At 45.1% G+C, this 22,235-nt stretch overlaps 2 protein-coding genes across 2 annotated transcripts in view; one reads left to right on the top strand and one right to left on the bottom strand.

The window, feature by feature from the left end:
- Window positions 1–8,790, bottom strand: part of CNFN (cornifelin) — a 108,493-nt gene extending 99,703 nt beyond the window's left edge. The window contains exon 1 of the mRNA XM_081961742.1: window positions 8,511–8,790. The gene's annotated coding sequence lies outside the window, so the exon portion shown is untranslated. The remainder of the gene's footprint in view (window positions 1–8,510) is intronic.
- ERFL (ETS repressor factor like) lies at window positions 1,765–20,840 on the top strand (the record flags this gene model as incomplete). The annotated part of the gene is made up of 5 exons (XM_081961656.1): window positions 1,765–1,828; window positions 13,429–13,663; window positions 16,243–16,432; window positions 17,010–17,133; window positions 18,444–20,840. 5 exons carry the CDS (start codon window positions 1,765–1,767, stop codon window positions 19,064–19,066), a joined length of 1,236 nt encoding a protein of 411 aa, XP_081817782.1. The 3' UTR covers window positions 19,067–20,840.
- Between the last annotated feature and the right edge of the window lie 1,395 nt (window positions 20,841–22,235).

Here is a 22,235-nt window from a genome sequence, read left to right as displayed (position 1 = left end):
GCCTGAATATTTTAAAGGGTTCGGGATCAATTTTTCACCCGTGATTTACAGGGCCTCCTGCTAACACTCAGCCACGTTTTTTGCGCAACAAAGTCTGCCTTGAACGCGGGTTGTGACTGTTGTTTTCCCTCGACACAGCAGTGATTGGATTATGCTGGAAAATGCTGGTGTAGAAACAGCTGGGGGGGAAAGTGGCCTACACTAAAATACACGTATTGGAAACTATCCTGGCGTTCTGTCTATGGAGATTCTCAGTCACCAGCTTCATGGTGGTCCCAGGGGTGTTTATTTTCCCCCCAAGAGGCAAAATTGGACTTTCTGGTTTTTCTTTGAAGACGTGTCGCTCCTCATCCAAGAAGCTTCTTCAGCTCTGATTGAAGAATTCCATTCCCCACCGTTCAGCCAGAGCTGAAGAAGCTTCTTGGATGAGAAGCGGAATGTCTTCAAAGAAATACCAGAAAAGTCCAAGAGGCAACTTGGGGGGAAAAACCATCCCACGGTTTTCTTTTAAAAAAAAATAGATTTACTGACAACGCTTTCGTCCATCCATACCCACACGGAGTTTGAGTTTTAATTATAGACGGAGCTAATCCGGCAGCACTGAGGGGGGGGGGGGGGAAACACGACTGGATGAATTTAGGAGCCGCTTCGAGAGTCGATAGGCGCCTTCGAGCGCGCAGACTGAGTTTTGCGCGGGGCCCTCCGTCCTGACAGGCGCAAACCCGGGTTCAAAGCGTCGCATTTCTCACGTTCTTAAGTAGGGTGGAGGCTGGCGAAGGTTAACTGTGCGGGAGAGATTGTACAGATTCTCAGTTGTGCCTGGACGGCTGAGAATCTCTACAGACTTTGAGCTATACAATTTGGGGCGAACCCCCTTGGAATGGTGTGGGAGTAGGAATGAATTTCCAGAGGGAAAAATGGCAGAGGAGAAGAACCAGGAGCGCCACTCAGGTGACCCTGAGGACACAGGTAAACCTCCCAAGTGCTTCAAAGACCCTCTAAAAAGGGTGCAAGTGGATTGGATTGGATTGGATTTATTAGATTTATATGCCGCCCTTCTCCCAAGGACTCAGGGCGGCGTGGAAGATAAATCCTTCCGTTCTCCACTATTAAGTCAGAGCTGAAGAAGCTTCTTGGAGGAGAAGCGAAACCTCTTCAAAAAAAAACCACAAGAAAGTCCAGTTGCCTCCTGGGGAAAAAAAGCACCTTTGGGGCAACCAAGTAAGGGAGAGAGTCACTTCCAAAATGAGCTGCGCTCGTCGGGTTCCGCCTTAAGACGTTTGTGCATGGATTTGCCTCCCCGCTCCTCTCCAAAGCGCGGAAGGTCCCGCGTGGCCCTTTTTCCAGCCCCCAGATTGCGCGGCAGGATTTTATTTCTTTTTTGCCTGGAAGCGTCGGGTCCAACTCCGCCGGGCCAGGACTAAAGCTCCACTTGGGGGGGGGGCTCCCCTCCCTCAACTCAGCCATCTCCCCGGGGGGGAAAAAACACTTCCTTTCCTACCAGTGGGGAAAGAGCCGCGGGACACTCACCCACCCCGCGCGCGCGTGAAATCCGCAGCGCCTTCTCTCTTTCGCGTCCATCCCAAGCAGGTCGGGTGGGGGAGATTCACAGCGCTTTTTCCTCTCCTTTTTTCCTTCTTCTCGTGCAAAATCGCGCCGCAGGAGATCCTTCCTCATTGCGCTTTCTCTCTTTCTCTCTCTCTCTCTCTCTCTCCTGTCCCGCCCCCCGCTCTCCCCTTCCTGCAGATAGAAGCCTCCCTCGCTATGGACTGTAACTGCGTCTCCGATCTGCTCCTCACCTCGCCTGTGCCGGCTCTCTGGACACCAGGTAATCTCGACCCTCGGGCAGGAGATACGACCGAAGTCTGCCTCCCCCCCCCCCCCATGGCCCTGCGTGCTGGGGGTTAATCCGGGAGCCAAGGTCTCAGCGGTGGGCAGTGGGCAGTGGGCTCTTGGGCCCTGGGATCACCTGGGATCACCTGGGTGCTCAAGCCCTTGGCCTCTGTCTAGCTATGCCTGGCTTATCTTCTTGGGCCACATCCATCATTGGCCATTCTATTTTTATCAACCTGTGCCTTGCTTACTAGCGGGTTAGAAAACTGCCTTTCCTCATGAAGGCCTTCCTACACACCTTGGCTGTCTTCACACAGCATGCTTAACCTGTTTACTGAGTGAACTCCTAAACTGGGCCAGCATAAGACCTTCAACCTGTAACCAAGAAGCTTGGCTTCACAAATTGCTAACCCATGGCTCTTCAAAGCTAACATGGTTCAAAGCAACCCTAGTTAGAACGTTTGGCAAGGGCAACCCCATTTGGCTAAGCATGCAGCCTGAACCCAGGCAGACGTCCTAGATACAAGTAGCCCTCAATTTACAATCTTTAGTGACTGTTACGTATAAACACAATCATGGTGTTGGTTTAAGGTCGCCTCACAATCAGGAGTTGTGACTTCAAACCTAGGTAGAGGCAGATATTTCTCTCTCTCTCTCTCTCTCTCTCTCTCTCTCTCTCTCTCTCTCTCTCTCTCTCGGCACAATGAGAATATATCTGCCGAATAAAAACTCCGCCTTGGCGACAGGGAAGGGCATCCGGCCAGTAAACACTCAGCTCCATTCAGTTGCCCAGTCTCCACCCCACAAGGGATTAAGGGGTTGTTAAAAGAGGATGATGATGGTGTTAGTTTAAGGGAAGCCGTGTCTGTAATTAAAACAAGAGGTGAGATCAATTGTTCTGGTGAGATACAGGTAGATCTCCACTTACAACGGTTCATTTAGTGACTATTCAATGTTACGCCACTGAAAAAAGTGACTTATGACCATTTTTCACAGTTACGGCCATTGCAGCATCCCCATGGTCACATGATCAAAATTCAGATGCTTGACCACTGGTTCACACTTATGGCGGTTGCAGTGTCCCAGGGTCACGTGATCCCCTTTTGCGACTGTTTGACAATCAAAGTCAATGGGGGAGCCTGCTTCACTTAACAACCATATTGCTCACTTAACAACTGCAGTGATTCGCTCAACAAACGTGGCAAGAACAGTTGTCAAATGGGACTAAACTCACTGAACAAATGTTTCACTTAGCAACATAAATTTTGGGCTTTATTGTGGTCGTAACTCGAGAACTACCTGTACTGGATTAAAAACTGGTGGGGCTTGTTTGACCATGATTGTCCCCTTCCTATTCTCACCTGTAAGGATTCTGCACTTGGGTTTATGCCACTAAGTGTTGGCTTGCTTGGTTGTGAAATTTGGTTTGGCTTGATTTCCGCAATATGCTACGTCCTAATCCATAAATTGCAAACTGCCATATATGCTGTTCATATGTGATGTATGTGCAAACCTAGAGTAGAGAAGCAGAGCTTATTTTTTACAATTTTTGTTACTTTAGATTGCAGGCTGAATCCTGAAAACCAAATTTGCAAGCATTTCTTAGCAAGTGATAGATGCTTTCCTCACAGTCAGCCCTAGCAAAGGGAGAACATCTCCCAGGCAGAAAATTGAAGGTTTTTCTGATGTGCACATCTTAAGACTTCTCTCTCTGCCTGGGTTCACTCAATTAACCCATGGTTAATTTAATCGTGGTTTACTGTACTCAATTAATCCTCTTTTCTGAGTCTGCATGGCATTGCACACGGTTTGATTCGGACAACACGTTCAACCTGGCTACTGAATTAACTCCCTTTCTGTTTCCACAATACCCTGGATCATATCTTAATACCCTGGTTTCCCGAAAATAAGACCCAACTGGAAAATAATCCCTAGCATGATTTTTCAGGATGCTCGTAATATAAGCCCCCGTTAAGATTGTCACCTAGATGGATGCATTTAGTATCGTATTTCTCTGAAAATAACACCAAACCAGAAAATAACCCGTAATGCATCTTTTGGAGCAAAAATTAACATAAGACCCGGTCTTATTTTTGGGGAAATATGGTAACACTGTCTGAAGTCACACTAAATCATTGACCTCCCCAAAGAAATGAAAAATACTGGTTTCAACCTAACCAAGTCTAACATGTGGTAAGAACGTAGCAGCAGGACATTTAGCTGATCTGGTTAGCCATGTTCCCTGAATCTCCCACCGACACAGAAAACTTACCAAATCTGGTGCATTGATACACCGTCTATCTAGCGTAGTATTAAATTAGATGAAATACTGTTATTAATAATAATGCAACCAAAAGGTACCCTCGGATACCTGCCCTGTTTGTTTGTTTTTAATTGTCACCATGAAGTTGAGAATGCAAAATTGTGTTTTGGGATTTCAGGTTTGAATATTGAAAAGAATTATTATATAAATATCAAATCTATTTTATTATATATTCATACATGCAAACACGCACGCTTTGAAACACTTGGCATTTCTTAACATTTTTAGGAGCTATGAAACGAGGCCAGTTATCAGTTTTCTCCATAACACCCAAACCCGCATGCCAACTCTTCAAATGCCATTCTTTTTGCACGTCAGTATTTTAAAACATCAAATATAAAATACTGGTGCATTTAGTCGTATTGTTTTCAAGGACCAACTTGTACACCTAAGTGTACAACTCAAGCTAAATCCCATCCTGCACTTCTTTATTTACTTAGGTTTTATTGATTTAAAAGATAGGCCTCACTTTTCTACACCAAAATGAAAATATTTCCAGGCAGAGGTCGCAATTACACCAATGTAATTCACAAGAAAAAGTCAGCAGACACACTCAGAAAAAGCATTACTTCCTTTTCTAACGCAGTAAAATAAAGCCACCTCTTGCCCCAAATGATCTAAAATGTTATGATTTTAGTAAGCATTAAAAAAAATAAGTTTTCAAGGAGGGGAAAACCTTGAATTGTATTGGGAACATAATTTCTCCCACACTGGAGGAAACCCAGCCATGGTGACATTTTAAAAAGTTGATTGGGGTGAAGAAGAAGAAGAAGAAGAAAAAGAAATCTAAATTGGATTTGCAGCTGGCTGTTGAATAGATGAATAGATGCTGGCTGCCGAGAATTATTTCTTGAAAATATTTCTCTGCCTCACTTTGCTTCTCAGACTTGATGTCAAAGGCACATATCACATATCCGGTGGCTCTATTTAACCAAATATTTCAACCGTCTGGGAACATTTTAGCAAATAAGAAAAATGTGGGGAAGAATTCCAGCTCCATCGCCAATAAATAAATCTAAATAAATAATGAAATAAAATTGGCTGAGTCCGTCCTGGTGCGGAAACAAGAGAAGGAAACGCCGCCCTGATCACAACCGAGTGAGTTGCTGAGAAATTGTCACAGTACCCTTGTTGATTGTGCTCCTGCCTTCTGCCAGTTAGCAATAGACAAACATTTCCCACCCCCTCCTTTCAAACAGCTATTAATTGCACCCTTTCCCTCCAAGCGGTGGCTCCCCCAGGAATCTAGAGAGCTGTGAAGTTGATAGCTCCAAGCTGAAAGCTGGGGGCAATTGCGACAATCAAAGGGAGCTGTTTTTAACCCGGGGCTGCCTTTCTTTCGCTTGGCCTCTGAGGAGCGAATGCTGTATGTTTCATTAGCCAGCTGCTTCAATCTTGGTTTTCTCCCCCCCCCCCCCCTCGCAAAGGCTGAAATAATAGCAAGATGAGTCAAAAGAAGACTCTTGGCGGCCTGCGTTGAAATAGGGAGGGAGAACAGGGTTGACTTGCGTTTCCTTTTGCCGAGGATGTCTGCTAAAAGGAGGTCGGGAGAGTCAAAATGGCAGCTGCAACTATGCCATGAAAGCCCTGCCTGTTGGGCGCAAAAGGTGCGTTAAGTTGCAGTTCAGAAGATTTATTGCTCAAGCCTTTACCACAGAATCTAGTCCACTAAGGTTCAGTACTAAATTGGTGCCAGAAAAGGGGCAGCGGAATTCAGGAGAGGTTGGAGTTGTTTGTGGCAAGGTGAGGATTCTAGACTACTGACTTATTTAACTCCGCCATCAGTTCTACCTGCTCTTCTCCTGCATTGTTCCCCACGCAAAAAGGGTGGGTCAGGCATTGATCACGTATGTTTGACTGCCATCTTGACTCTTATCAATCCCCCCCCCCCTACAGACTCTGCTTGGCACGATATTTACCATAGTATTCTAGAATTAGTAGGGGGGGAAAACCCTTCTTCTCTTGTTTATGTATTTCCGGGGTGTTCACCCACTTCCTAGTAATTCTGGGTAATTTATGACACTACTGTAAAAGTTATAACAGCCCTGAAAATGTGACTTAAGGTCAATCCTTCCACTTGCAACTGTACCACCATTCCCACACCTGCATGATTAAGATTTGTCTGCCTGACAATCAGCATGTATTTATGATGGTTGCAGCAGGCCAGGATTCTGTGATTGCCATTTGTGACATTCTCAACTGTCTTCCAACAGGCAAAGTCAACGGTGGGTAAAGGTGGATTCATTTAACGACCGCGTGATTCACTTAACCACTGCCGTGATACACTTCAGAACTGGGACAAAAAGAATCTTGAAATCAGTTGCTTGATCACCACCTGGCTTAGCGACAGAAACTCTCATTCCAATTGTGGTTGTAAGTTGAGGACTATCTGAATATCACTGGTTCCCCTTTGCAAGCGGGAAGTCCCAGTTATGTAGGTGCATAAGTGCTTGCACCGACTTGCTGTGTCCTTGAAGCACCTGTTCTGTTGTTCCATGGGGTCTTCCATACAGTTAGTCCTCAGTTTACAACATCTGTTCTTTTAGTGACTGTTCAAAGTTAGAAGGGCATTGAAAAAAGAGAATTATGACCGTTTCCCACATCACTATTGCAGCATCCTCATGATCATGTGATCAAAATTCAGCCGCCTGGCAACCGATTCATATTTATGACGGTCGCTGTGTCCCCGGGTCACGTGATCCCTTTTTGCGACCTTCTGACAAGCAAAATCAATGGGGAAGCCAGACTCAGCTTATAACTGTGTTACTCACTTAACTGGAGTGATTCACTTAACAAGGAAGTTTGTAAAATGGGGCCAAACTCACTTAACAACTGCCTTGCTTAGCAACAGATATTTGGGGCTCCGTTGTCGTACATCGGTTTCACTTGTGCTCAATTTGGAAAAGTGGATTACTTGACATAAAATTTAAATCAAGGCCGCTTTGGGTTTAACTAACTCAAACAATTTGTGCATTTTTTTTTTTAAAGGCACAGAACAAATTAGTTCTTGTTACACCCAATGGATCCAGATATTTACGGTTAATTAGGACAAAACTTACTAAATAAAATCAAGTGTGATTAATAGAGTAGAGCAGGGTTTCTCAGCCTTAGCATGGATGTGGGAAATTCAACTCCCAGAATTCCCATTCAAATATTTTTTTTTCTAAATGCACAGCCTGTTTAAGTTGGCATCCAAATTTTGATCTTGGGGGGCCACAGGGACAGGTGTGTGTCAAAGATTACCTGTTCAGCGCAGTTGCTAAGAAAACGAATGGACATATTGATAAAGATTCCGGGGTTGGGCCATACTATTGTAGACGTGATTTGTGTGTAGAGGTAAAAATCCAAATTTCAGGAATGGGTTTACGGAAAATGGAAGGTAGGATATCTCAGAGGTTCATTAAACCATTTACACATCTTGCAGCAGAAAAAGTAGATTTCCCCCCTCAGGGATCATTAGGAAAGAAGCCCAAAATAAAACAGCTGATATCACCACATTTTTATGCAACACTACGGCTTGATTTGGAATGTCGGTACAGATCTATACACTGGTCTTCAAGAAGGCTGGTTTAAGGGTTAGCAAAACAGAATAACAGGTTTGGAAGGGAGCTTCAAGGTCTTCTAGTCCAACCCCCTGCTCAAGTAGGAAACCCTATACCATTTCAGCCAAATGTCTTTCTAATCTCTTTTTTAAAACTTTCAGGGTTAGATCAGCTGCACAATGAAAAGTTATATTTGGTGTAGTGGTTAAGAGGATGACCTAGAAAACAGGAGACTTCTGACCCAGGCTTCCTCTGTGCATTCCTTTCATTCACAGTCCGCAAGGCTTGGCAAACAGTCTTTCGGAGGAATATTTATCAACACGAACCTTATCTCGCTTGGCGAGCTGCCAAATAACTAGTTTCCAAACACAGGGCAAGGCAAAACTTGGCACAGAGTCTTTTATAGTCACAAACATTCCAGCGACTGAATGAATGGTTTCCTGCAAAAGCCCCCTCCCCGTTCGCTCCTCTTTTGCGTCCTATGGGAGGGGCCAATCACCTCCAAGTTGTGACTTTACTCCCAAGTCGGCCCTGCTTTCTTAGTTGTTCTTGTCTTCTGGCAGCTCTGCGCATGCGCACACTGGGAACAGGCTCCAGCTGTTCCTCTGCCCCACTGCAGTCTACCTCCCGCACTGCCTCCGACGCAGAGCTTTCGTCTGAACTTTCCTCAGCCCCCAGGACTGGCCCATCTTCCTCCCCAACCTCCTCATTGCCCAACTATGCTTCCAGCTCCACTGGCTGCTGGCAGGCCACCATGCAGGATTTCTCAAGGCGCCATTGTACCCACCGTCCAGCGCTCCCCAAAACCTTACCTTCAGGCGGTGTTGTCTTTCAGATGGCAGGTCTTGCAGCCTCTCTGAGGTGGCTCCAGGTCACACAAGACCTTCATTCTTGAAGAAGCTTCCGGGAATTTATATTATTTTTTGTTTATTTATATCCCGCCTTTGTTATTTTTACAAATAACTCAAGACAGGGAATGTATTCAACACCTCCTCCTATTTTCCTCACAACAACCTTGTGAGGTGGGTTAGTCTAAAAGGGAGTGACTGGCTCAAAGTCACTCATATGGCTTTCAGGCCTAAGGCGGGACTAGAACTCACTGTCTCCTGGTGATTGGCCCAAAGACAGCCAACCAGCATTCATGTTTAAGGTGGGACTAGAACTCACTGTCTCCTGGTGATTGGCCAAAGACACCCAACCAGCTTTCAGGCCTAAGGTGGGACTAGAACTCACTGTCTCCTGGTGATTGGCCAAAGACACCCAACCAGCTTTCAGGCCTCAGGTGGGACTAGAACTCACTGTCTCCTGGTGATTGGCCCAAAGACATCCAACCAGCATTCATGCTTAAGGTGGGACTAGAACTCACTGTCTCCTGGTGATTGGCCCAAAGACATCCAACCAGCATTCATGCTTAAGGTGGGACTAGAACTCACTGTCTCCTGGTGATTGGCCCAAAGACACCCAACCAGCATTCATGCTTAAGGTGGGACTAGAACTCACTGTCTCCTGCTGATTGGCCAAAGACACCCAACCAGCTTTCAGGCCTAAGGTGGGACTAGAACTCACTGTCTCCTGGTGATTGGCCAAAGACACCCAACCAGCTTTCAGGCCTAAGGTGGGACTAGAACTCACTGTCTCCTGGTGATTGGCCAAAGACACCCAACCAACTTTCAGGCCTAAGGTGGGACTAGAACTCACTGTCTCCTGGTGATTGGCCTAAAGCCACCCAACCAGCATTCATGATTAAAGTGGGACTAGAACTCACCACCTCCTTATGATTGGCTCAGAGTTGTGGTCATAAGTCAAGGACTAAGTGTAGTGTTTTTTGGGGGGAGATGGTATATAAATTTAAGAAATAAAAAGATAAAAATACGATCTCCAGGACAAGTAGAAATAGCATGTCTGGAGAAATTTATGGCTGTCTCCACATACGTTTTTTATTGGAAAAGTTGCTTGTTATATTGCAAATATTCCCCATAAGACGGTTCCGAAGTCAAAATATACTTGGAGCATTTTGTTAGGATATACGAGATCTAATCAGGTTTTTTTTATGTTGGTTGTGAACATTTCTCCGTCTATCCCCAAAAACCCTTTCTGTTATTGATGTGTAGATGTGTTAAGGTGAAATCTTATGCCTTGCTCTTTATGGCATATTTGTTTCCTGGCCTTTCCATGAAATGCCAGCTTTGATTTAAAAATAAAATTGGGCTGGGGGGGGGGGCATTTGTTTTTTGTTTTTTTTTTAAAAATGGAGATATGAGGTAACAATGGCTGCAGGATTGTTATAGCTATTTCTCATGTTCAGTAATTGGGCTGATTAAAATGGGTTGGTGCATGGGCAGTATCCTTTCCCCTGGCGTGCGGTGGGAATGGAGATTTTGCAGTATCCTTTCCCCTGGAGTGCGGTGGGAATGGAGATTTTGCAGTATCCTTTCCCCTGGAGTGCGGTGGGAATGGAGATTTTGCAGTATCCTTTCCCCAGGAGTGCGGTGGGAATCGGAGATTTTGCAGTATCCTTTCCCCTGGAGTGCGGTGGGAATGGAGATTTTGCAGTATCCTTTCCCCAGGAGTGCGGTGGGAATGGAGATTTTGCAGTATCCTTCCCCTGCCACGCCCACCAAGCTGTGACCACAGAACCGGTAGCAAAATCTTTTGAATTTCACCACTGCTCCGATGCCTGATGTAGGCATAAAAAACTAAGCGGGGGGGAGGGCAGGGGGGGTGCTGAGATTCCCCCCCCCCCAACTAGCAAGGTACCTCTCTGGAGAAAGGCCCATCTCACACTTGGTGAGGCATGGCATTTCACCTGATATATAGAAAGGCCTTGGGGAAGGTGAATGCAATTTACTGCAGGGGTGCCCAAGGTGCGTTGTGTAACTGAAAAATCAAGGCATCGATCAGCAGTTCATTAGGCCTGTTAATGACAGATTCCTAGATAGAGGCACAGATCGGAGGAGGCCAGCTTGACCTCGCCTACACCGGAGGGATCCGGTACCTTCTGCCTTGAAGGTTTGTCCCCTCCTGGGCCTGGAACCAGCTTTTTAGCTGTGATTAATGCGGATGGAGGGTGGAAGCAGAGGTGACCGAATCGCCTATCCCAGTGCCCTGGAGAGGCCTTTGTTTAAACACTTGGTCAGGTGGTTATGAAAAGCCCAGGGAAGAATTAAGATCAGAACATTGAAGTCCACACTTCTTAAAAGCTGCCAAGGTTGAGAAATATTGTATAATAGACCCGTTTCCTGGAAATTAGGTTCTACCAGCAGAGCGTAGAAGGAAACAGGGAAATAGAAAATTCACAACAACTTTGAAACAGGACTCTTGTCTTATTTTGTGAACCGTTAAAACCAAACCTCAGAACTACCTGGAACAATTAACTCTCTTGTGAAAACCCAAGTTTGTCAGAACAGGTTAAAAGATTAACAGTGTTGGAAGGGACCTTTTAGGTCATCTAGTCTAACCCCCCCCCCCAAGCAGGAGACTCTACACCATTTCTGACAAGTGGCAGTCCAGTCTCTTCTTGAAAGCCTCCAGTGATGAAGCTCCCAAAACCTCTGAAGGCAACTTCTGTTCCATGGGTTGATAGCTTTATGGTAAAAAAAAATCTCCTTGATTCATCCATTATTCCTTGTCTGGCCTTCAGGTGCCTTGGAAAATAGCTTGACCCCCTCCTCTCTGTGGCAGCCCCTCAAATATTGGAACCCGGCTATCACATCTCACCTGGTCCTTCTCTTCACTAGACTAGCCATGTCCAGTTCCTGTAACTGTTCTTCATGTTTTAGCCCCAATCCCCTAAATATCCTGGTTGCTCTTCTCTGCACTTTTTCTAGAGTCTCAACATCTTTTTTATAGTGTGGTGACCAAAACTGGATGCAGTACTCTAGGTGTGGCCTTACTAAGGCTTTATAGAGTGGTATTAGCACCTCCCTTGATCTTGATTGTATCCCTCTGTTCATGCAGTTTAGGATTGTACATATTCTCTTTCTCTTGTACCTAAAGAAAGTGCACGTATTCTCTTTCTTTTACATACATACACACACTCACGCAAACACACAATTGTGACTTGGAGAGGATAGAGTCTGCCTAGATCGCTCAGCATGTCTCAGTTCAGATTGCTTTGCCTGAAGCGGCTGTCTGATCCTATCCAGGTTTCCCCCCCAGAAATAATTCCTGCAGAGTTCCGTGAGATTTAAGTTCCAAGCAGCTGCAAAATTGAAGTGGGCAAAGCAATCTGAACTGAGACATGCTGAGCGAACTGGAGGAAATCCGGGAGCTAGCTCTGCCTCAGTCTTCATTCACGACTTTTTCTTCCTTCCCAAATTATTTCCATATTTTAATATGCTTCTTACACATGAAATGTTCTCACGATGCCAGTTTTTGTCTATATTTTAAATAAAATGTGTGTGCATGCTGTGGAGTTATGTAAGTCATAAGCCTACAATCCTTATTTGTTGCCACAAAGAAGTCCACCCTTTCTGGTACAAGGAGAAGGGGAGGAGGGGAGGGGGAGAATTGTGGGATGCTTTCTAAGCTTGGTTGTTTTCTTCCAGACGTTTTCCTTACCTAACTAGCTAACATCATCACTGCTAGAAAGGAGATGGATTTGCTCTCTGAACAGAGACAAACACAGAAAGCAACCCCACCCCCTTCTAGCACTGATGATGTTATCTAGTTGGGTAATGAAATATCTGGGTCAAAAACAAGCACAGACAGCACCAAGGACCCCACAGTTCTCCTCTCCTCCTCCTCCTCCTCCCCTTCTTCTTGTTCCAGAAAGGTTGGACTTCTTTGTGGCAGCAGAAGGGTTCTAGGCCTCTGACTTACTTAACTCCACCACCAGCTCTGCCTGCTCTTCTCCTACACTGTCCCCCATGTAAAAAAGAGGGGAAGCAAACCCCACTCTATTCTAGCACTGATGATGTTCCCTAGTTGGGCAATAAAAAGTCTGCAAGAGAACAACCAAGCTCAGAGAACACAAAAGACCCCACAGTTCAACCTGAGCTACAAATATTATCTCCTACTGAAATTTATATTCTACTAGTCGATAACCCGGCCTTGCCCGGGTATTTATTTATAGAGGGAAAATGTCCAGACCAAACGCAATTCCTAATGTTGGATTTTCCTCCTTATCAGAGGGAGTATTGTGAAGCTGCTACCATGGCAACTCCAGTGCGCTGTACAGTAGAAGACATTTTAAGGCCCAACAGGCTGTATCTTAACAGAACACCACCACTCCCAAGGGGTGTTAGGGGTGTCTTACTCCCACAGTATTTTTTTCCAGAGAGTGAGTCACCTGTGTTACCAAGTTTGGCTTAAATTGTTCGAGGCGTTCCAGAGTTATGCTGGAACAAACACACACACACACACACACACACACACACACAGAGCCATTGATTGATAGATAGATAGATAGATAGATAGATAGATAGAGAGAGAGAGAGAGAGAGAGAGAGAGAGAGAGAGAGAGAGAAGTATTGTTCAGATGAAAGCAAGCCTGTGAACCTACAAGTGTAAAAAAAGTCTTTCTATTTGGAATAATAGAATTTTTAAAAAATATAAATGAAGTAAGATGAGCTAGTTAAGACTTGTGACCTACAATCAGTTAATTATTACTATTATTTGAATATATGTTTTATTGATACATTTTTAAAAAAATAAACATAAAAAGTTCCATATCTATCTGAACAGCGTGTTACTCTGGGCGCACAGTCAAATTTTTTTTTTCACGGTCAGGTTTCGCTTTCCCTGACTGGGCCTATAAACCCGAATCGAGTCCCGGCTCCCGTCAGATCCAACTCTGGCATTTCATCCTGGAGCTGCTGCAGAAGGAAGAATACCAGAATGTCATCGCTTGGCAAGGAGATTACGGGGAGTTTGTCATCAAGGATCCCGACGAAGTGGCCCGACTGTGGGGTATTCGTAAGTGCAAGCCCCATATGAACTACGACAAGCTGAGCCGCGCTCTGAGGTGAGACATGGAGGAGATAGGGATTTTTTATTTATTTATTTTATTTATTTATTAGACTTGTTAGCCGCTCCCTCTCCACGAAGGGACTCGTGGCTCCTGTTAGCATCTGGGGCTGAGGGGAAGGGGTCTCCTGCAATGCTTCTCAGTCTTGGCAACTTTGAAGATCTGTGGACTTCAATTCCCAGAATTCCCCAGGAAGCATAGAATTCTGGGAGTTGAAGTCCACAGACCTTAAAGTTGCTACAGTTGGGAAATACCATTCTCAGGTGAGGAAGGGTACTAGTAACGCTTGAGATTAGTCTTCAGAGGCCCCATCTAGCCTGCAATATACTGTATTTTTTGGAGTATGACACCCCCCCCCCAAAAGAGGGTGAAAATTTGGGTGCTAATCCCTAGTGCCGCATAACGGAGTGAGCTCCCGTGACTTGTCCCAGCTTCTGCCATCCTAGCAGTTCGAAAGCACATTAAAAATGCAAGTAGAAAACTAGGAACCACCTTTGGTGGGAAGGGAACAGTGTTCTGTGCGCCTTCGGCGTTGAGTCATGCCGGCCACATGACCACGGAGACATCTTCGGACAGCGATGGCTCTTCGGCTTTGAAACGAAGATGAGCACCATTCCCCCTAGAGTCGGGAACGACTAGCACATATGTGCGAGGGGAACCTTTATCTTTGCCTAATGCCAACTTCCAGTGCCTGAATATTTTAAAAAATAGTCTTTGAAAAGTGCTTTAACAAATGGAGAATAATTCATTTTCCAGCATAAGGACTCAAAAAAAAAAAAAGATTTAGCTGGTGACTGCCATCTTCAAAAGAGGAATTCTCTCCGTATGAAGGATGATCTGTGGCATTTTTAAAGGAGTTTGCATAAAGCTCGTTCATCATCTAACTCCAAAGAAGCCATAGAATTATTATTTGGGGGAGGGGGGGCTTCGGAGAACGGTTGTCATATTTATAAGCACTTTTGATTAATGAAGCGGCCTACCAAAACTCTTATGATTAATTAGTAAAACTTCCGTGATGCAGCAGCAGCCCTGCCAAATATTACTGTTATCTGTAATATCAGTTTATCATCCTGTCATGTCATGAGCAGCGTATTCCTTCTCAGGTGTCAAAAAAAACCTCCCAACCCTCAGCTTTCTTCTACCTCTTCAAAGGGCATGATAAAACCCGCACGAGCTCCGCAGTTATACCTTCTCCGTAATTGATCGACAGCAATATTTGTTATCGCTTATTAATTAACTGCGTCTCTCTGGCCGCTTGAGATTCCTCTTCCCTAATTAATATTTATGAGGAGCTAAGCGCTATTGACACTTCCTATTAACTCAGCCTGGGAATTCAGCACTGCTTTTGCCCAGTAAATAAATTCTAAAGACGCCCTCGTAACCCCATAGGAGGAACTCAAAAGAGATGTGTTTCTAGCACAGATTAAACCAAAGGGAACTTGGTGTCAATAAGCCATGGCTTGCTAGGAGGCGCTTTATTTGAAAGCATGCTGATTTCTCCAAATATACCAGTAGGGGGCACTGCACTGCACGAAAGAAAAAGCGATTTAATCGCCTTTCCAAAAGAATGCCAACCAGTTCTATTTTAGTTGGTATTTTCCCCCAGGTGTCTAAATGGTTGCTGAAAGGGGGGAAAAAAGGATCTAAGATTCTACGGTTTATTTTAGCTATCGTCTCTATAGAATTTGGGTGTGAGTTTTTAAAAGGCAGCTCGTCTACCGCTGCAAATATGGATCAAATCATTTTAAATCAATAAATGAGGTGCTTTGGTAATTGATATTAGAAAATATTTTTATCTTTTGGATTTTGCCTTATCCTGCCCCAAACTCTTAGCTTGAATCAGGGTTGAATGATTTTGATTAGAGGAGGAGGGAGAGGGAAGATGGGATGCCAAACTAGCTTTAGAAGTGAGTTTCAAGACTCCAGATCAATTTCTCACATATTTTGAAATCTGCTGTTGGACAATGCAGAATGAAGTTTCCCAAGTCTTAAGTTTAGTTTTTTCTTCTTTCTTTCTTTCTTTCTTTCTTTCTTTCTTTCTTTCTTTCTTTCTTTCTTTCTTTTTCTTTCTTTCTTTCTTTCTTCTTTCTTTCTTCTTTTTCTTTCTTTCTTTCTCTTTTTCTTTTTTCTTCTTCTTCTTCTTCTTCTTCTTCTTCTTCTTCTTCTTCTTCTTCTTCTTCTTCTTCTTCTTCTTCTTCTTCTTCTTCTTCTTCTTCTTCTTCTTCTTCTTCTTCTATTTCTCCTCCTCCTCCTTTCTCCTTTTCTCTTTCCTGATCATGACTAAGAAAAAGATTAAACATTTTTTGGGGGTGTGGCTGTAATTTGAAGACTTCTGGTTTCCTTTTTTTTTTTTTTTACTAATAATTAAATGCAGGATGGATGATGCAAAATAAGTGGAAGCCCACTGACTTATTCCGGCATGTTCTTTTAACCAAGAATGGACCTGTTTTGAGGAAGTCACTTCCATCCCCATGCCTCCTTGACATACAGCGTATTCTGCGATTACTTTTGGAATGAGGACTTTATATATCCCCGTCCACCAACCGCTAACTCAGCTTTGACGTTACTTTCTGCAGGTATTACTACAACAAGCGGATCCTGCACAAGACCAAAGGCAAACGTTTCACCTACAAGTTCAACTTCAGCAAAGTGGTATTGGTTAATTATCCACTCCTGGACATGGCTGCCAACTCCCCATTTCTTCTCACTCAGAATCCTTTCAATGGGACCAACCACGGAGCTGACTGCACCCCACTGACCCCCGAGGTATTTATTTATTTCTGTTTATTTAGTTCGTCAAACATGTACGAGATAACAGGTATAAGCATGGACATGAGCGCATAAAATGAGTACAAGTAAAGTAGGACAGGGACGTTAGGCACGCTGGTGCGCTTATGCACGCCCCCTTTACGGACCTCTTAGGAATGGGGCGAGGTCCACGGTAGACAGTTTGAGGTTGAAGCTGTGGGGGTTTGAGGACGCAACAACGGAGTCAGGTAGAGCATTCCAGGCGTTGACCCCTCTGAAGTCGCTGAAGTCGTATTTTCTGCAATCGAGTTTGGAGCGGTTTACCTTGAGTTTGCATCTATTGTTTGCTCTTGTATTATTGTAGTTGAAGCTGAAGTAGTGGTTGACAGGTGGGACGTTGTAGGACAAGCAAGAGAGAGAACAGAGTTAGACTCGGCATGTACGTCCAATAAACCTAAGCCTAACCTAGACTGGAAGGGTATCTGCGGAAGACCTTGGGAGATGGGGAGGAGGTGGTGCTAGAAAGGTGAGCCACAGGTGTTCGTGGTTTTCTCACGGTCTCCAATCCTTCCCTCCCTGCTTTCGTTCTCTGCAGGCCTTGCAAAGCCTCTTCTCAAGCCCTCGCTTGGGGGATCCCGCCAGCCGCACCCCACTCTTTGACCGTCAGCCAGAACCAGAGAAACTCAGGCTGGATGCAGCCTTCCCATTCTTGGGATCAGGTGAGTGGGTGTGCCTGGGTGGGGTTAGGCTGGGGACCAAGGGGCTAAAGGCTTATATAAAAGGCATTTTCCTTCCCTTCTTCCTTCCTTCTGTCTCCTACATTCTTTTCCTTCCTTCCTTCCTTTCTTATGTCTCTTACATTCTTTCCCTTCCTTCCTTCCTTTCCTTCCATCCTACATTTTCCTTCCTTCCCTCCTTCTGTCTCTTTCCTTCCTTCCTTCCATCTCTTACATTATTTACCTTCCTTCCTTCTGTCTCTTACATTCTTTTCCTTCCTTCCTTCCGTCCTTCCTTCCTTCCTTTATGTCTCTTACATTCTTTTCCTTCCTTCCTTCCTTTCATCCTACATTTTCCTTCCTTCCCTCCTTCTGTCTCTTTCCTTCCTTCCTTCCGTCTCTTACATTATTTCCTTCCTTCCTTCTGTCTCTTACATTCTGTTCCTTCCTTCCTTCCTCTCCTTTCCTTCCTTCCATCCTACATTTTCTTTTCTTCCCTCCTTCTCTTTCCTTCCTTCCCTCCTTCCTTCCTTTCTTTCATCTTACATTTTCCTTCCTTCTGTCTCTTACATTCTTTCCCTTCCTTCCTTCCTTTCATCCTACATTTTCCTTCCTTCCCTCCTTCTCTTTCCTTCCTTCCTTCCGTCTCTTACATTATTTTCCTTCCTTCCTTCTGTCTCTTACATTCTGTTCCTTCCTTCCTTCCTCTCCTTCCTTCCATCGTACATTTTCTTCCCTTCCATCTCTTATTCTTTTCCTTCCTTCCTCCCTCCCTCCTTCCCTCCTGTTTTTATTATTTTTACAAATAACTCAAGATGGCAAACATATCCAACACAACTTCCTCCTCCTATTTTCACAACCCTGTGAGGGAGGGAGGTTGGGCTGAGAGAGAAGGACTGGCCCAAAATCACCTAGTTGGCGTTCATGCCTAACGTAAGACTAGAACTCCCAAATTCCTGTTCATTGGGCCAAGGTCACCTAAACTGGCTTTCATGCCTATGGTGGGACTAGAACTCACCGTCTCCTGGTGACTGGGCCAAAGTCACCCTCCTGGCTTTCATGCCTAAGACGGGCTAGAACTCCCAGTCACCTGGTGATTGGCCCAAAGTCACCCAGCCGGCTTTCATAGCTAAGGTGGGAGTAGAACTCAGAGTCTCTATTTTTTTAGCCTGGGGCCTTGACCACTAGACCAAACTGTTTCCATGATAGATTTCAAAGGATATTGATATTATATAGGGAGATTATTGTATCTCAAACACGTTTATCCAATTCTTGGTCTCCGTATCTGCTCACCTCTTTCCTTCCCTCCACAGGTATGGCTGGCTACACGAAACCCCCCAGTTTGCTGACTCCCTACGGCCGGAATGCCTCCTTTCCCGAATATCCTTGGAATTTCAACCCTTACCTGTCCAGCACTTTCCCCCTGAACAGCTCCAAGCTGCCCACCTCTCTCTATTCCCCTCATTTCTACCCCAACCCTTTGTCTGGCTCGCTGGCCCAGCTTCCGACGCCCATCTCCCTCCTGACCAACGAAAACCCCGAGAGAACAACAGCCCTGGCGGGTAGCTCCGTGCCCCGGCTCTGCCTCCCGACCCATAGCACCACTCTGCCCCTCCGCGGGGATGCCCACGGACCCAGCGCTCGCACTAAGGAATTGCTAGGCACCAGGCCGTCCAGTCCTTCCGGAGGCCGAGGGGCTAAAGAGGACCCGGCGTCCGATTCCGAGTTGGAAATCACAGATTTGAGTGAATGCAGTTCGGAAAACGAAGGCTGTGATTTCAGTCCCGACAGTCTGGAGACGTTAGAGAGACCGGTGCCAAATTACAAGCGGCTGGAGAGCGAGCGGACGGCCAGAGCAAGGCCCGGTCAGCTAGATGGGGAGGTGGGAGTTGGCCTGGGTCTTATCAAGCAAGGGAAGGCTCTTGCAAACAGTTGAAAGCAAGCCCCAAGGGGCTTGATGGCCGGTCCTTCTCTCTGGTGTCCCCCCCCACTCCCAATTCTAAACCAAGGTTAAAGGAAACAAGGTTAAAGCCCACCCCTCTGTGTCCACTCGATGTCTATTTTTATAGGAAAGTTCTATTCAAGGAATATACTGCGTCTCACACACCCCACCCCATACAAACACCCCTTCTCCAGTCCTTCAGACGGGGCTGGAATTCTCTCCCTGCTCAACATGATCCACGATGCCAAGACTGGGGCTGGAGGATGATGGTGGTTGAAAAGAGATTCCCCCAGATCCCACCTGACTGGTGGACCGATTGAGAGTTTCCTGGTCACACCTTTCCTGCTCTCCCTCCCCCTCCCCAAATTTATTTCCTCCGAGAGGCTGCTCTGAATTCAAAGCCCTGTTGCCACCACTCTCCATCCGTCCCAGATCTTGTCCACAATTGAACTCCCTGTTCATGGACCGGCCAGTTCCACAACAGTCAAAAAGAAAATGATGGTCCCAATTCAAGAAAAACAAAGTCCCTATCTCAAAGGTAAAATGTGCAATAGCTTCTTCTTTTCTTTAAAGAAAAGAAGGCCATGGAGACCTGTAGAGAGAGAATCCGTTCACTTGGTGCTGGTGGCCGAGGGAAACACCCCCAAAGTTTCTCTACCTTCATCCGGCTTCATCCCCAAAACCAGGCATCCGCCAGAGGTGAATCCAAGGTCCTTCCAGGATCTTTTTTCCAACTAACCTCCTTTATTAAAGAGATGGTGCCTTTTAGCTCCCATAGACGTTAACACGTCTCTCCTCCTCTTGAATTCACTGAAATTTCTCCCAGGCTACTTTGACAAACAGAAGTGCAGGAGAAATTTCTGGCCAAAGTACAATCTTGGGGTGGCTTAACTCCCTTCTCCTCCCTCGCAGGTAGCCTTAACAGTAATTTAAGAAAGGTAGCTGTTCCCTTGGTCCCAGCGGAAGCTTAAAGGCTGCCCCGTTTGGAAAATTTGTATGAAAATTTATAAGCAGGAAATCCAACGATTGCAACTAATTTAAATCGTGCGTCACAGACGATCGTCAGAAATATACCAATTCACCCGAACCTGTAGCATTTCACCCCTGAACTTAAGGAACGGTTGTTGTAAATCGAGGATTATCTCCGCGGGAACCCAAAGACCAACCGTTGCTGGGTATAACTGTTCTTTACATTTTACATTTTTCGGAGCGCAACTAAATAGGAAACATACCTCTTTGGGTAACATCTGGAGATGATACGGAATGACAACCCCCCCCCCCCAGCTTGGTTAATGGCTAGGAACAGCTGGCTAATCCAGCTGCACTTCAAAATTAGGACGCTGGAATTTGGGGAAGAGAGGGCCGGTTGATTTGCTTTATTCCACAACCCCATGCTGAACTTTTTGAAGTGCAATATCGTCTTGTCTATTCTGGTGTGACCTTTCTGTAAACATGCTCGCCCCCCCCCCCGCCCTCTCCCCGCTTTCTCCCAAGTGAGCCAACACAACTTTCGCGCCCCCCCCCCCCATCGCTGTGCTTGTGACTCCGTGTTTTAAACAAGAGAAACGAAACTGTACTTGTGTGGTGGATATGAAGAAGTTGTTCAAAAGTCCCGTTCCTCTTTTTTCTTCTTCTTCTTCTTGTAAATATTGCATTAATTTATGGAGTGTAAAAAAGAAAAAAAAAGAGAGATGGAAAATTTTACACCAGCTGCTCCTGCTGGCCTCCAAAGCAATAAAATCTCTATTCGCTGCATCTCTACTCACAGGTGAAAGGCAGGATAGATGTGTGTGTGTGTTTTTTGGTTGTGTGTGTGTGTGTGAGAGAGAGAGAGAGAGAATGTCTCAAAGGAGTATATTTCTTTCTCTAAAGAGCAAATGAAGAAATCGACAACACTGAGCATCAGAAGGGAAGTCCCATTCAATTCAACGGCACCCATTTCCCAAAAGGTATAGGCAGCAAGACTATTCTAAGACACTTCTCCCTCTTATACACACAGCCCCAGAATTTTAGCATTGCAATTGGTCTTGGATTGAGCTCATTAGCAGAAGAATAATTTAAAATTTAACCTTATGAGGGTTAATGGGAGGAATCTTAATTTTACCAAAGGATGGAGCAATCCTAGCTGCATCTCGTTCTTCTGGACTAGCACTCCAAGCTGCTTGGACAGTTTTGTTTCATTTTACCCAAAGAATCCTGGGAAATGTAATTACGGGAATTGCTGAAAAGTCAATATTAAGGACCAGAAGCAGAGGTTGCTTTTCTTTTCTTCCTCCTCTTGCTTTTTTTCTCCTCCTCCTCCTGCTTTTTCCTTCTTTCTGCTGCTGCTTTCTCCTTTCTCCTCTTCCCCCCTCTCCTTCCTCTTCTCTGTCTCCTTTTTCCTCCTCCTTCTGATTTTCTCCTTCTCCTTCTCCTCTCTTTCTCCTGCTGCTGCTGCTTCATCCTCCCTCTTCTCCTCCTTCACTTCCTTCCTCCTCCACTACGCTACTAAAGGTGATATTCAGCAGGTTCTGACCAGTTCTGGAGAACCAGTAGCAGAAATTCTGAGTAGTTCGGAGAACCTCCGACTGGCTCTGCCCCCATCTGTTCTCTGCCTCCCGAGTCCCAGCTGATCAGGAGGGAATGGGAATTTTGCAGTATCCTTCCCCTGCCACGCCCACCAAGCCACGCCCACAGAACCTGTAGTAAAAAAAAAATTGAATCCCACCACTGATGCTACTAGACATTCAGTTCCCAGAAAGATTAGACATGATTTAAATGCCCAGAAAGGGCCTCCCCTCCCCCTTATCTTTCTAAAGACCCATTACGGCAAGGCATTGGTTTAAAATCCATATATTAATAGAGACCCTTGTCAACGGACTCTCCCACCCAACCTATTAAAGAGGCAGAGACCCTACAAGGGGCTCAGGGTAAGTTGTGCTGTTTTCAGGCTGGAGAACACAAAGGGTGAAGATTCGTAGCAACTTTACCATCACAGCTCCAAGGAACCAAATCCAAGAAGAAAAAACCAAATACATGAGAAGGACAAAGGAAATGGAAAGATAAGGTTTATTTCTTATTATATTCATATATATATATATATATGAATTCAATATATATATATGAATATATATATATATATATATATATATATATATATATATATATATATATATATATATAT

The sequence above is a fragment of the Natrix helvetica genome, assembly GCF_964273705.1.
Source record: "Natrix helvetica genome assembly, chromosome: 9".
Taxonomy (NCBI): domain Eukaryota; kingdom Metazoa; phylum Chordata; class Lepidosauria; order Squamata; family Natricidae; genus Natrix; species Natrix helvetica.
The sequence above is the reverse complement of the archived record's forward strand: the minus strand, read 5'-3'. Positions and strand labels throughout refer to the sequence as shown.